Source organism: Aythya fuligula, chromosome 10 (genome assembly GCF_009819795.1).
Source record: "Aythya fuligula isolate bAytFul2 chromosome 10, bAytFul2.pri, whole genome shotgun sequence".
In the NCBI taxonomy this organism is placed as follows: domain Eukaryota; kingdom Metazoa; phylum Chordata; class Aves; order Anseriformes; family Anatidae; genus Aythya; species Aythya fuligula.
The window spans coordinates 14,526,775-14,541,991 of record NC_045568.1 but is presented as its reverse complement, the minus strand read 5'-3'; the positions used below and the strand labels follow the sequence as shown (position 1 = coordinate 14,541,991).

At 44.6% G+C, this 15,217-nt stretch overlaps 1 protein-coding gene across 5 annotated transcripts in view; it reads left to right on the top strand.

The window, feature by feature from the left end:
• The window catches only part of CADPS (calcium dependent secretion activator), a 194,854-nt gene that overhangs the window by 136,113 nt on the left and 43,524 nt on the right, over positions 1 to 15,217 (top strand). For 3 of the 5 annotated variants that reach the window (XM_032193988.1, XM_032193987.1, XM_032193985.1), the window contains 4 exons: positions 7,031 to 7,137; positions 8,369 to 8,377; positions 12,647 to 12,803; positions 13,844 to 13,985. In XM_032193988.1, coding sequence (XP_032049879.1) covers positions 7,031 to 7,137; positions 8,369 to 8,377; positions 12,647 to 12,803; positions 13,844 to 13,985 — 415 coding nt within the window. The remainder of the gene's footprint in view (positions 1 to 7,030; positions 7,138 to 8,368; positions 8,378 to 12,646; positions 12,804 to 13,843; positions 13,986 to 15,217) is intronic. The other 2 variants (XM_032193989.1, XM_032193986.1) reach the window with 1 other exon arrangement.

The following is a 15,217-nucleotide window of genomic DNA, read 5'->3' as shown; positions in this document are numbered from 1 at the left end:
TCAAATTTGGGCCAGGATCTAGAGCATGGCACTAAAACCAATTTTGGCAAGCAATATTTAGGCAACGGAGATTAATTCTTCCCTATAGCAGCAAGAGGTGCAGGTACACAAATTGCAGACATAACCATGGCACGTGCAGCTATTTCCGATGATGCTGTTGTGTGTTAAGCACAACACAAGCGCTGGGCATTGCTCTTGCTGGCAAAGGCTTGTCACGTGCTGAAAGTTGGGGAACTCAGAAGGAGGTTTCTTTGGCCCAGCTCGTTTAAAAATAAAACTGCTTCTGGATGCTGGGAGCGAGCAAGAGGACATAGCAAGCTGTGACTGCCCTGCTTTGTGCCCACAACCCTACCAGTGTCTTAAATGAAAAATTTTCAGGCAAGGTTAGCAGGACTCAACTTGAAATCAGTTCCTCAGCTTAAGTGGAGTCAAAAGTGACTGGGTTTTGGCCTGACTTTTTATTTATTTTGCCAAAAGCAAGAATAAAAATAAGATATTGAAAACAACTTCTTAAACACCCAAATGTCACCCCTTGTTCTCCTTTCCCCTAAGAAGCTTGTAGTCTCATAAAAATATGGACTTAAAATAGAACGCTAAACAGAACATTACAATAATTAAAGATTAATGGCTTGTTTTAATTATTAATCACACAAAACTACTAACACTCACATTAATAAGTGCAACCTTTTAATAAGGGTTTGAAGGCATATTTATGTAAGCTGAGAGTCCATCCTTCCTTTAGAAAAGAATTTCTCTGTCCCTTATGCCCAGGAATTGAGAAATGCACTGCACTGTGTTTGAGGGTGGTGGCATTAAGGGATCCCGTTCCCATGAACACAAATGCCACTTCGCTCTGCTGGAGCTGAGTACAGGCAGCTTCAGAGCTGGTGCCAGCCACAGTGATAGCTGTCAGTTTGGCCATTCATTGTGCTTAGTGTAAGACTTTTGGTCTTTAGGTTTCAGATTATATCTCATGTAGTGACCTGGTTTTGGCCTCTATAAGAAAAGAGGCTTCCTGTGGTCCCCCTGAGCTGCTGCATGAAGATGAGAAGTGGAGGAGATGTAGGGCTGGGGACAGCTGGTGCCTTGGTGCACGGGGCAAGGACCACCAGCAGGGCAGCTCTGCAGGCAGAAAGCAACTTGATATAGGCCCAGTGACATCCCATTGCTCTGTCCCTAGGGGAAATCATTTTGTCTTGGGCCATTTTGGGACCAAAAATGTGATTTTTTCTCAGCCCTGGCACCGAGCATCTTGAGCAAAGTGCTCGCCCCGGCAGGCACAGAAAGCGTGCTGGGCTGGGGGAGCGGGTGCGGGAGAGGTCGGTGTCTGAGCGGAGCGATGCAGCAGGTTGCTGACAAGCAGTGGTATTTGTCAAGGCACTCGTACTGCCCCTTGTCACAGTCCCCGCGCTCACTTTACGTCACTCGCGTTGCCTATTTCTGGATCTCAGCCTGGGAAGCTCCGTGCGTGTACCCGGCATCTTTACAGAGCGCACTGAAGCCGTAGGGGCTCAGCTGCTTGTTTATTAACCCAACCTGAGACAAGGAGAGGTCCCATGGGATTTATTAGCCCAGCCACCACTACGCAATCACCCCCAGCATCTGCCATAAAGCACAGAGCTCATCAAGAAAATCAAATGACATCCCCCAAATAAATAGGGGTGCAAAATATACGAAACCATCAGTCTTTGAGGCAGGAACGGAGACTGAAGTCATTAATAAATCATTTACTTTACTATGACTGTAACTCAGACGTAAATGCAACCTGTGTTTGTTTGCTTGCTGAACTGCTGCTTTATTGTTTCGTTCCTTGAAGTGGCATTCAGCTGCGTTTGGCAGAGTCATTACACAGCTTCCTAAATTTCCTGTTGTCCTTTAGAAGCTGGTGTTTGGAGCAGTGTTGAGGTTGTTACACGATGCTCTGCACTGTGCCCTTACCCTTCCACAGAGCTCTTACCAACTGCAAAGCCACTTGCTGCCTGAGGCGTGAGATGTAATTCAGATGTGCAAAAATTCTTCACGAGGCTAAATAATAAAAAGTCAGGAGATCAGATTTCTTTGCAGAATATTGAATTTTTGAGAGCTGGAGTCGAGTCTCCTGAGTTGAAAAAAAAAAAAAAAAAAATCCATGAATTTGTCTTAGTTTGAAGATAATGCATCTTGGTTTGGGAGAAAAAAAGTGTTATCCTCACTGAAATCCCTTCCAGACACACATAAATCTCAATCAGGAACAGCAGCTGGGCAGGACAGGGTGTGCTGCCCACAGCTCTCAGCATCACTCCCAGGGGAGCGCCTCTGCCCCAGTGCCCTGTCCCCGTTTGAATTTTGAAGTTACGGAGGTGCTGCATCTCTTGCTGCTTCCTCCTCATCCTTCACCTCTCGTGGCTTTACCCAGGACAGAAATCACTTGCACAGGTCAGGCTGCTGCAGGAGTTGGGGGTCAGCGAGGTCTGAAATCTGCTTTCTGCCGGGGTTCCCGTGGGCACCCCCCTCCTTAGCATGAGTGGTTGGCGATGTGGAGGCTGGGCTCGCATTTAGGGGCGATTTAGGGTCGCAGCACACAGAGCCATGATGGGGTGCAGATCTCCTTGGCTCTGGCACTGCTAGGAGGAGCTCTCCCTCTCGGACTCCCCAACATCAGAGCCAGCAGGACTGGCATTCCTTTTGGGAGGCATTCCTCTCACTTGGCTGCCAAACGCAGGTGGGAGGAGATGTGCCACAACCCCTGCCCGCGCCAGGACCGTGGCACAAACTGCTCGTCCTAGTGGTGAGCAGTAAAAAATCCTTCCTAACCATTACGTGCCGGGCTCAGGAGCCGTCAGCGAGTAGCCAAATTGAATTCTTGCTTATGTTTTAAATGAGACTGAAAGTCATTAGGCCAATGCCCAAAAAGCTGGTGTTTTTGTCACTTGAGGCTGAGAGGTACAATTTCTGGGGACAAAGCCACCCTGGGTAAACATTGAACAAGGATCAGGGCGACTCCAGAGATAAGCAAATAGATTTGTTTTTCTTGTTAGCAGAAAACAAAACAAAACAAACGAAAAAAGAAAGCCGGAAGCCAGTGGCTCGAATCTAAGAGTCTGAATTAAATCGTTACAGCTTAAAAGACTAAAAATGTGTGTGTGTGTGTGCGTGTGTGTGCACAGTTGTGCATTGTGTGTGTGTTCGTGTACGTGTGTACCTCTGTGTATGGAGAGAGGCAACAAACCTAACTCATCCTCTTTAACATAGGGTTTACTCGAATATTCTTTATTACACTCTGATAAGTGTTGTAATTCTGTGAGAATTAAAAGCAATCAGAAATCTACTTCGCACAAGCCAACCGATTTTTTTTTTTCCACTGGAAAATGCAATCAAAATGGCAAGGACTTTTGGCAATAGAATGTCCAGATAAATATGCCAGAATCCTTGCAAATGGCATTATTAAAAATAGTCACAATGCTGCTAAAAACTGATATTAAATGTAATAGAAACTATTGTGTTAATATATGCACAGTATGTAATTTATTCTCTGAGTGTATGTAAAAGGAAAGGCTATTTTCTTTGAATTTTTCCTATGCTGATATTGTAAACTATATGACAGATGGGTCAAGTCCTGATTGCAGTATTCTAACATTTGGAATAGCAAGTAACATATTTGATAGAGCTGGCAAGTTTTTATATATGATTCAACCCAGAATATAAAAGCCACTAGAATTCCAAGTTGAAAATAATTAAATGAGCTGGAAACGATCAGGAACCACACATTTTTAAGTGACAGATTTTTTTACATGTTTAAATTGCACAAGAATATTTTATAGCTCCCTTTAACCAACAGTGACGTTTAATTCTAAAATGTGTAATTGATATTTGTAAAGCAATTAATTCATGTGGCTCATTATTCTATTGCTAAATGTACCTAAGCACTGGAGCGCTGACTTAAAGTGATGGTTTTTAGTCACCTGCTCTGAATTCTGGAGTTTTAGCTGGATTGCCCAAAGTCAGGTTCGTCACATGGCTGCACGAAAGGCAGTTCCACACTTGTGTTGAATTTTTAGCTTTCTGATTGCACACTGCTGTAGGATGTAAGAACCTTCTGACTTCTAGGATATTTGTTGTTAAACGGTGTCATTCCCGTGTAATACCTCGAGTACCAATGAGCAAAAACCCAGCAGCTTATTCCATGTGTATTTGACCATTCCTGCTTATGTTCCTGTCAAAAGTTTTCATCTTTTTGTCACTGTTTATGACGTCCCTTGTCTCTTTACTTTTGGCGTCTCTCCGTCACGCACAAGCAGCCCGTCCATCCAAGCCTAAGCCACCGGCTGGGCCACCGTCATCTCCTCAAACGCAGACTAACATGATAAATCATATGCTCAAAGGCATGGCCAAACAGACGCCAAGTACTGTAATAGTCTTCCTTCCTTTTATTCAGTGCTTTCCTAGTCTAGCAGTTGCTTGTTTAGTATTAAGCAGTTGCTTGTTTAGCATTAGGGAGCTAGTTCTCATGTGCAGCTTTACGAAACACCTAGCGCGACGTGGTAGGTTTTTAGAGATTTAGAGGTAGCGTTTATTTCAAAATGTCCACATTTTTTTGTCTAGCAATGTCTGACATATGCAACATTTTCAAATATCAACGTCAGCACAAAATAACATTGTTGTTGCATAACATTTTGCATGAAAACTATAAATATGTATGAGCTTTACATGATGTTGGATGAAATGTTTGATAAGTATATCGTATACGTTTGATGTAACTGTCAGTGCTCCAGCTATCTTAGCAGAATATTCTGATGTATAGTAACTTAACCAGGGAAATATTTAAAATAAGAAGAAAAAAAATTAAGATTGACATCTGCTGGCTGCCAAAGTTGTATAAGCATCAATATTTTCTTTAAAGACAGCATCTCTGAGCAGTTGTTCTTATTAACACTTTTGTCTTTTAGTTGTATTTGAGAGCAGATCAGTGTTGCAAATGAGAATGGGTCTGATGCTGCTCTGATCAATGGAAAAGCTTCCCCCTGGCTTTGGAGGTGCAGAAGCAACCAGAGCTTACTGAGGGACACTCCTTGGGACTCTCTTTGCATAAAAGGAACAAGTTTCTTTTTGTTGTAGCCAGTGAGGTGCTGGTTTCAATAGAAGGAAGGACGAGTTAACCAGTATCAGTATTTGCCCAATAGAGTAGGATAAGGGGAACCTGGATTTCTTTTTGTTTCCAGTGATACAAGAGATGGAAAGCAGAGAATAGAGCTCACAGCCCCTGTCCATGGTATCAATCTGGAAAAATGTAGAGTGAATGTGCCATGCTGCATGTCTCCGCTGAGCCAAAAGCACCTGCAGTGCCAGGTTTCAGCTGGCCTGGCTGCTCAGCTCCTCTGAAAACAGCACCGTGTGCCCTCACACAGCCACCCGAGTGTGGCAGTTCTGAAAAACATGCCTTGCCTTTTCATGGGAAATTACTGCCTGTAGAAGTACATTCAGGGAAAAGTGGGAGCAGGCATGGTGTTGAGGTGGAGAGCCGAGTCCTCAAAGTTCACAAGCCTTCAGCAAGGCAGGGATTTCTGCCCCGGTACTCAGCGTGGGACCCAGCAGAGCAGAGTGGTGGCATCTGTGTGCAACCCCAAGTTTCTGCTCTGCCAGAAAAGAAAATCTAAGCACTAACAAAATGCTAATGCATGCAGGAGCCTGGAGCAAGATGCGCAGCTGCCTCGCATTGCAGCACAACCCAAGCTGTTGGGCTTAGCTTTGGGCATCCCAAGGTGAACACCTTGCTAGTAAAGGAGCTTTAATTCATGCACGTCTCCCATTTTGCTTTGTTGAGCTCAAACAGTCTGTTGTATACTATATAATTGCAGCAGACTGATTTGGCTTTTGTGTTTGTTTTTTTTTTTTTGGTACTTCACCTATTTGCAAAGTCTCCAGCTTTAATATCACGGACAGATCAAAATGTAAATAGGTGGAGAGGGATGAACCAGACGATGTAGCACCGAAGTGTGATCCTGTCCTTCCCCCTAGCTACGCTAGAGCCAGGTTTGGTACCCAGTTGTTAGCCAGAGGGACACATCTGTAGTTGCAGGTGGGGACACTGCAGCACAGGTGGGTCCCCAGGGAGCAGGGCTGCTGCTCTGCTTCTCCCCAGGGTGACCAGTGCAGGTGAGCCACGGGGTCAGGTCACAGGAGCCTCCTTGGTTGCACCTAGCCAGCTCTGCGGAAGCTGCCGTTCGATGAAAATGTGTCTATTTTGTTTTTTTTCTCTATTATTTCTATTGAAATACTCTAAATGGTCCAGATTGTTTGCACCTCAGATGTTTAATATGCTAATAGAAATATGTTACCTGGAAGAATATGATTTGGTTGTTTTGAAAAATCTTTAGAAAATGCTGCAAAGTAACAGCAAGCTCCAGGATTTAAACTCCTTGGTTTGTTTGCGGGGTTTTTGCTGTAAAGTTGCATCTCTTTTCCCATATAAATCTTACGTATGAGCACCTAGTGGGATTTACCACTTTCCACTCCCTCCAGCATGCGTAACTCCTTGACCTTTGTGAAGTTAAATCCTGGAGCAGGTCAGACCTGCAGTCTTTGCTTTCAGTAGCAGGTGACATTTAAATTGCTCGAGTTTGACGATTTATTAAAAGTGCAGAGAGATTTGCTTAAATTGATCTTAAAAGAACGTTAAAATCGTACAGACGTGATTTGTAATGCATCATCTACGTTGAAGGACACATATTGTTCATACATTAGTGGCCAGATGCTGTCTTTAGGGAATGTAATGTTCCTATTTGAGCTAATAAAGTGCCACCACCTCACCATAACGCAAAACAACTCTGACAGTATTGTGAGATTTGGAGCTGGAGCACTGTATTTTCATAGTATTATAACGAATGTGGCTTTCTGGTTTGCTCAGTACTAATTATATAAGCATTTAACATATGCATGAAAAGATCTTTAAAGCTGTAGAATATTATGGGATTTCTTAAACCTCTAAAATTACTTACTGTGCATCTAGCTTTTTCACTCTGCCTGCCTTTTAACTCGAGTTCTTGTACTACAGAAAATGTAGGCCGGTTAGTCACACCAGCTAAAAAGTTAGAAGACACAATACGTCTGGCAGAATTGGTAATTGAAGTCCTCCAACAAAACGAAGAACACCATGCAGAGGTGAGCAGCGGCGCCCTGCGAGCTTGTGCCCCGCAGGGCTCGAGCAGGGTCTGGTCGGTTGCTGGTGGCTCTGTGTGCTTATGGGATGTCTTCCGAACAGGTGCTGGGTTATCTTTTTTAGAAGCCAATAATGGTGGTAAAAGGGTTGCTGAAGGCACGGGGACAGCTCAGGAAGATTGCTCTTCAGAGGGGAGGGGGGGCTAAAGGAGGAATGAATTAAATCCTGCTGTCGTCTACATCAGTCTGCAGCCTTTCATGCAGCGCCAGCAAGAGCCCAATATATTCACCACCAGCTACGTGCAAGACCAAGCCTGTCCACTTTTGAGAAAGGTCGTATTGCCCCAAATGTCCTGAGTTTGTACCTCCAGACAGCATTAGCAGCGGTCACTGTCAGCAGCAAACCGCTCCTGCTGTTGAGAGCTGTGGCAGGTAAAACCATCACAAAGCAAAACAAGGATTTTTGGTCCCTTCCTGAGCATTCAGGTTGTTTCCAGGGGTTTCCCTTTGCCCCTGTGGTACATGATAAACTGCTGTTTTAGCTCACTTGGTTTTCTGTTGGCCGCTTCTGTCTTGGTTTATTGGGAATCCTTCAATTACTAGCGTGGAGATCAGAATGAATTATTCTCTGTTACTAATTATTTGAGGTACCTAATGCCTAATAAACTACTCTTAACTCTTCAAAGCACTTTAATGGAAAGAATCATGCTTTAAAAACACTGAAACTATGTCAGAGTCAGGTATATTTCAGAAAATCCTGAGGCTTGATCCTGGAAACACTGATCCTGAGGCCGCTGGCAGTGCTGGGTGTAGCCCCGCTGTCAGCATGCCTGGACGGGGCTGCCCATGGGGACTTGCCCACCTGTGTGTTTGCAGGATTGAGCCCAGTGTTCTCTGTAACTCTGGTGCTCTTGGCTAAGTGTTGGAAAATGAATCATTTCTAAAATTCAGAGTGAACAGTTATTGTTTATGCCTGTAGGTATTGTAACACTCATGCACTCTTTTCTCTTTTCCTTCCCATTTTTATATATACTCACTATATTTTGCATTAAAAGCATTTGATAACTAATTTCACAATCACCTAAAAATCATTCCAGTGTATATTAAACTTGCAGTATAACTTAACTTATTGATAATACACAACAATCCACGACACCCAACTAATGCCTGCTTGCATATTTAAATTTCCTCCCTGTTTTTCTACTGTTCATTCAATCTTGGATGATCCTGGCAGGGGAAAGAGGTATGTGACTAAACTGAATGACACGAGTCACTCCTGTCATATTTCGTGCATGCCCTCTCAGTGCCATGTTTCCTCCCGGGATTTTACCTGGGTTGCCCTCGCTTCCGTAACTTTAACCGAGGAATGTAACAGCAACTCCCAGTCGGCTGCTTGTGGAGCTGGTAGCCTTACACAGGAGGGTCAATGTGGCGTAGCAGTCCAGTCCATGCATGTAGCAATGGGTATCTTTTACGAGCGCTGCAGTTACATCCCAACACAACCCTACCTGCCTGGAATCTCTCCTCAGCCTGTTGTTACCTCTGTTGTTTTGCATTCACCCGACCTATAGTACACTGTGGTGGAGATGGACTGAGTTCTACACAAGTGACTAGAATGGTAGTGTTCTTCCTCTGGTTTTGTCTGTATGTGCCTTGTACTGGATATACAGTATTTATATGTAGAGAGAGAATAAACGTGGTGAAGAGTGAAATAAACTTCATTTTGTTTTGCAAAAATGAGGAGGTGCCTGAGTGCACCGCTATAACTTGCCCAAGGCTAACGAGTATTTTATTCCACTCATCACCAGCACAGGCTGTTTGTGTATCCAGCCTGGAAAGAGCTGATTTTAAAGTGCAAGTAATTCTGAAAACAGTAGACTTCTGAAGCAGGGAGTTACAGGGCAGTGGTGTTCAGCCAGCTGTGCTGCTCCTCACAAGGACGAATGTTAAAGCTGTTCTTCAGCATCTTCAGTGTCACAAGGCTGTGATTAGAGACAGAAGGTTAATGCTAACAGGGATAGGAGGCTTCCTGGTCCCTTGTTCCGAAGGGTGACCTGGAAGGGTGAAATTCATCTCTGTCCAGAAGCCCCGGATACTGTCAGAACGTTACTGAATTCCTGTCCCGAGGGTTTCTGTGGCACTTCAGCAGTGCTCAGGCAGTTGGCCAGCTCTCTGCACACTTGGAATTGCACCCAAAGGAGCAGAGAGGCAAGAGGCTGGCGGATTTATCACATCGTTTTTATTATGCATCATGGCCACATTATTCTGCTCCTGTTCAATGAGAATCGCTGAGGTACTGCACTTTTTTTTTTTTTTATATATTATTCCAGGTGAGATTTTTTGTCTTCTTGTCCATTCACCTGGGGGTGAGAAAGTTCAGCCTGCAAGGTGTGACTCTCCGGTCTGCTTTGGATGTTCAGCAGAATTAAATGGCATCGGTTACTGAAGGAATGCCTTATTTTCTGAAAACCAACAGTTTTTGCGATGAAAACACACCCCTTTTTTCCCAACATGGCCATCCAGGCAGGCACACAAATGGGGACCCAGAAACCAAAACTCAGAGCATGGAGTCAAAAACCATTAGAGCAGGAGCATCGTGCCTTGTCAGCTGGGTTTGCCTCACCCATCAGAAAGAGGCAAAGCAGCAGAGACAAAAATGCAGGAGAATCAGTGGTGCTTGGTAGGTGCTGTGTAGAGCAGGAGGTCTCTGCCGTGCGTCACCTCGCTGCTCAGATGTCTCCAGCTCTGCTCTCCTTCCCCTGGATGACTGATGGCACACGCCAGAGACCGTGGCCTTCGAGTCTTTTGGAACCCGTGTTCTCTCTCTATGTATACGTATGTGTATATGTATATATGTATTTTAACTCCTTGAGGTCATACATATATACATGTGTATCCATGTGTAAAACATACACTAATAGGTGTGTTTGGCTAGAAAGAACACTTTGTTTTGCCTTCACATCGTGTTCTGAGTGAAGCAGGTAAGTAGATGGTAAATAAAGGAAATGTTACCATCATGAAGGAGTTCCTCAAAGCGTGGTGTTATGCTCCCATTGCAGGAAGGTCCTGTTCACTGAGAGTAGGGAGGAGGAGGTTGAGGAGTCTGGCATTAAGTTACAGACTTGTGCAGCTAAAGTTTTACTTTTCCAGCAAAAGGGAAACTGACTGGTTTGGGCATTTTTTTTCCACAAATGATCATATGCTTTTCTTCCTCATTCTTTTAAAATAGCATTTTTTTTCCTTTTTATGGAAGCAGGTTTTTATTGCAGGACTCTGCAGTGATTATATGGGATTTGTTGCAGAAGATACTCTTTGGCCTCCCCTTTCCCATCTCCCCAAATACTGGCTGCTGCCCCTTTGTAGCGATCGTTTTTTGGGCACAGACGTGGGGAGGCAGCGTGGCAGGCTCTTGGCAGGCAGAGGAGCAGCCAGAGAACCATGTTTGTACAAGGACAGCCTCGTCACCCTCCTTCAAAAGCATGGACAAGAGCTGCTAATTTTCAGAGGACCCTCAACAGCCACATTTCTCAATGTCCATTCGTTTCCCAACATTTTTTTGGGAGGAGGTTTGGGCAGGCATCCGAAGCAGACCTGATTCTTGATGTTTTTGGTTCCTGCGTGATTTTGCAGGGACACCACACCTCTTCTCGCAGCACTCACGGATGTCCATGGGCTGGGCTGCATGCAGAAGGAAGCACTGAAGAGCATTGCCATGCCCTCAGCCCTGTCAGACTCCCTTGCTTCAAATTTGGCTTTTTCTGAATAACAAACTCTCCATCATTGCTGCCCCTGGGCTGTCCAGGTGTCCCAGGGGAGGCATTGCTGCAGTGATGCCTGACAATTTCATCCACGTGCGTGGGGCTGGGGACGGTTTGCAGATGAAGGAGCCCAACTTACCCACCTCACCCCCATGCTATGAGCACAGGGATGCTGTAACCTGGTGGCATTGCCTCTCCGGGCAGAGCATGGCCCAGCCTGCCCTGGCACCCCTGCACCTCCATGGCTGGGCACTCCAAAGCTGTGCCTCCTTGGGGGTTATTTGGTTATTTTGGTTATTTTACATCTTGGATGTGCTCTGGATGCATAACGCCCAGTGTCACATCCTACCTCTGCATGTCTCAACACCAGTTTATATCAACTCATGGAATAATAGCAGGGTAATGTCAGTCTGCTTTGCATTTTGGGGGAGCAAAGGAGTGGAACTAGTCCCAGAGTCCTCCTGCCAGCATCTCTCTCCATGGCCAGGAGAACCAAGAGCTGGCGTTGTTCTCTGCAGCCATCTATACCAGGATTCATCAAAGGCATTCTGCTGTTGTCATCAGCGTCAGCAGGAAAACATCAGTGAATCAAAGCTGAACCCTAAGAAAACTGAAGTCCATTTTGCTTATTCATGTCTGCCAAAAGCTTCCTTCCAGGAGGCAAAAAATACCCCTCCTGACCAGCAATTCCTCTTTGAACCGATTTCTTTATTCTCAGTCTTTTCTATTCCATCTCTAGTCCCGTCCCTATGCTAGAGGTTTCCTTCTCTTGCAGAGTGCTGGAAAGACATTTCTCAGATCCTTTAAGTCACTGAGTAATTTCCTCTCCCTTACAAATTACAGCACATGGCCCTAACGGCAGCACTTCTCACACTGCATGTGCCCAGCCAGAAGTGATTACTAAACACGCATGCATGCGTCGGGAACATTCACATCTGAGCCGTGTACGATGTGAATGTCACGTCACAGGGCCCGGCCAGTGAATTTTAAGGACCCGTGTGCATGAGAATGAGTTACTTCACTGATATTTTTTGGCTTTCAAGATTAGATATATTTTTTTCCTGCCTCTGTGAAAATACAGGCTTGTCGTAGATTTTTTTTTTATCTTGGCATGTTGATGATAGAGCTTTGTTTCCTGATAAGTAGCGTTAACGAAGGTGGTAGTGTGTTTAGATGGGTGTGTGTAGCTGACCATGTAAAATGAACAGTGCTCTAATAACTCGTACAGGTGATGCTTTAAATATTTGTAAATAAGAGTGTGAAAGATTTAGGACAGATCCTAATGTCTTAGGCTTCTAGTTTTTCAAGACAAATAGAAGTAGAGAATCCAAATAAAAATTAAACTGTTGAAAAACACAGCAGAAAACCCACAAATAGTGAAGAAACTCCCCAATTTCTGTACTTCAGAATAATGATTAGTTGATCTTTCTGATAATTAGCATAACTAAAGACGAGTTAAGTCATTTATTGTAAATTGAACAGACAAAACCTTCTCGGCCATGTTACAACTGCCTGCCTTTACGGTGGAGCTCTGAATAGATCCTCTGCAAGAACCCTTTGTATGAAAACAGCAGTGCCTAATTCCCGTGATTAGCGCTGTACGTGCAGCCAGCACTTCAAAGCACTGTTCTCTTTACAATAAAGGTAGTTTCCAGGGGATGCACATTTGTTTAAGGTATGTGGCCTAGCATCTTTGACTGTGCTTTATTAGAACTAACATACTGTTCTGTTATCTTTTTCTACCAACCCTGAAGGCCTTTGCTTGGTGGTCAGACTTAATGGTCGAGCACGCGGAGACCTTCCTGTCACTGTTTGCAGTGGATATGGATGCTGCGTTAGAGGTGCAACCCCCAGACACATGGGACAGCTTCCCGCTCTTTCAGCTTCTAAACGATTTCCTCCGTAGTGACTGTATGTATTGTATTTTGCTCGTTTCTTTTCAGTGGGCGGCTCAGGTTACTGCTAACACTTTCAGCCTCTCCGCACTGCACAGAGAACTGAGATGGGTAGAGATGCACAGGACAGCCTCTTGTAGCATCGGCTTGATTTTGTTCCATTTCCACTAGAAAATAATAATATAAAAAAAAGCAATTCTCTGATGCACACACAGACACCCCTTAAATCAAATGCCCCAGCTGAAGGTGAGAAGTTGAACTTTTATTTGGCTTCATCTTCTCAAGTCTCTTGGTAATGGCTGCCTGACAAGCAGGGAATTTTGTACCCTATCTCACTGTCATTAAATGTGTGTGTTGTTTTATATGTGTGTACTGCATTTATTTAGCATGGAGTAAACCAGTCCCTGCTTTTAAAAGACTTTATTGAAGGGAGGAAAAGATTTAAATTAAAGTCAATGAGAGCATAAAGTAATTCAGAAGCTGAGTGCTTTGTGAAATAAGGCTCTTCTCCAAAGCACACATGGGCTCACACCTTCAAAACCCTTGGGGACTTGGCACTCCCCAGGGTGGTGTGACTGCTGCCGGGGAGCTGGTGGCTGAGCTGGCTCTTTCCTTGATTTACATCCTCGGCCAGGGCCCCACCAGCTTTCTGACACCACATAAAAAAGCCAGGGACTCATCCTCCAAGAGCAATTTCCAGTGTCATGGTAGTGAGTAACTGAATAAGAAACGATCCTCCTACCTGCCAAAGTCCTAATGTTTGCCATGCTGTATTTCTTACACCCATTTTATTCACAGGAAGTAATAATGTATTTGTAACCTGTAAGTTTGACATTAATGGAAAAGAAGATTCATTGTTTGTTTACTTGTTTTGAATAAGAAGCCATTCCTGTCTTTGTCGTGAGCATCAGTGCCTGATGCCAGCTCCTGTTTTGTTCTCGGAGTTTCTTTCTGTGCGCTGACAAATTCATTGTGTGATGAAGTGCCACGCTGTGGCTTGTTACAGAGCTTTTAGTAACAGTAGTTTCTTACTATACTTTTATTTATCTATTCTAGATAATTTGTGCAATGGAAAATTCCACAAACACCTCCAAGACCTGTTTGCTCCACTTGTTGTTAGATATGTCGATCTGATGGAGTCCTCAATTGCACAGTCAATTCACAGGGGCTTTGAGCGGGAGTCATGGGAGCCAGTAAAGTAAGGAAACCTCCTTTGATACAATCGGAATTTGGGTGCAAATGGATGGAGATTCATGCAGAGATGAATTAGCAACCATTAGATTGGACGTGCAGAAAGTGCTTTGTATTTTCTAGTTGAATGCTAAAAATAGAAGGCCTGATCTCTTCAGGGTTTTCAAGTTAATGAAGGAAATGGTATTTGCTTTTTGAAATGCATTGCTGCCTCAGTTCAAATCGTGTGCCTTTGGACATGGAAGCATGAAAATGTGAAAACCTTCTTAGCTGGCATGGCTTTTTGGATCCCATCCTAAAAGGCCTTCCCCGATGCTGCTTTTGAACTCAAACAGCTCCTTTTCAGAACAAAACCCTTGCTTTCCTGCGTTCAGTCCAGCCCTGTAACCTGAGTGAGTCATTGCTGTATTTATTCTTCCCCGTACTCATTTTTTTCCACCCACCCCGTGGAAGGATGGCACAACATCCCCACGGCTGGTGGCTGTGGGCTGTGTCCCCGGGCAGCCCGAAGGGGTCCCAGCCCCGACCAGCTCAAGGAGATGCAGAAGGGAGTAGCCCAGCGGGGACATGGTGACCCAACAGGCCACCAGCATGCAGAAACCCGAGTGAGACCTAGGGGAGGTGACTGAAGCAGAATCAGGTATAGATGTGGAGGACTAGGGGTTGGCCAGCGAGAAATAAGGAGCCTGAGAGAAGCCCGTACTAAACCCAAGAGCGAGTGGATGGTGAAAACATGACATTTGCTTTAGATTGCTGTTGTTATTTGACAGGTTTTGAAGCACTGCTGAACCCTGCTGTGCTTGCTGTAAAAGCCCAAGTCGGTTCCTGTGAAGGAAAAGAACTGACTTTTCCTTCTAATAAAGGACTTAGAAGGGTTGACTCTGTGCAAGCACAGTGAGTCTGACAGTGTCTCAGACCAGGGATTTTGACCAGATGACTTCTATAGAGGTTATTTTCCCTGCTTTTTCCTCATTCTCTAAGCAAAGTTAAGTGGCACTGCGCTCTGAGGTTGCTGTGTAAAAGAACGTGTGGTCTTTCAGGGCTTTTCACACCAAATATGTTCAATTTACAAGGAAAGGAGAATTTGTTCAGCAGCCAGCCTCCCATATGCAACCTGGAATCTGATTACCCAGGTTTTCTCCTTTCTTTCTTGTGCATCCTCAGCATCCATAAGGATTGTGCCTGCCAAATCGCGGGCCTTTTCTTGACACCTGATCATCCCCTCTGTTCTGAGTGGGG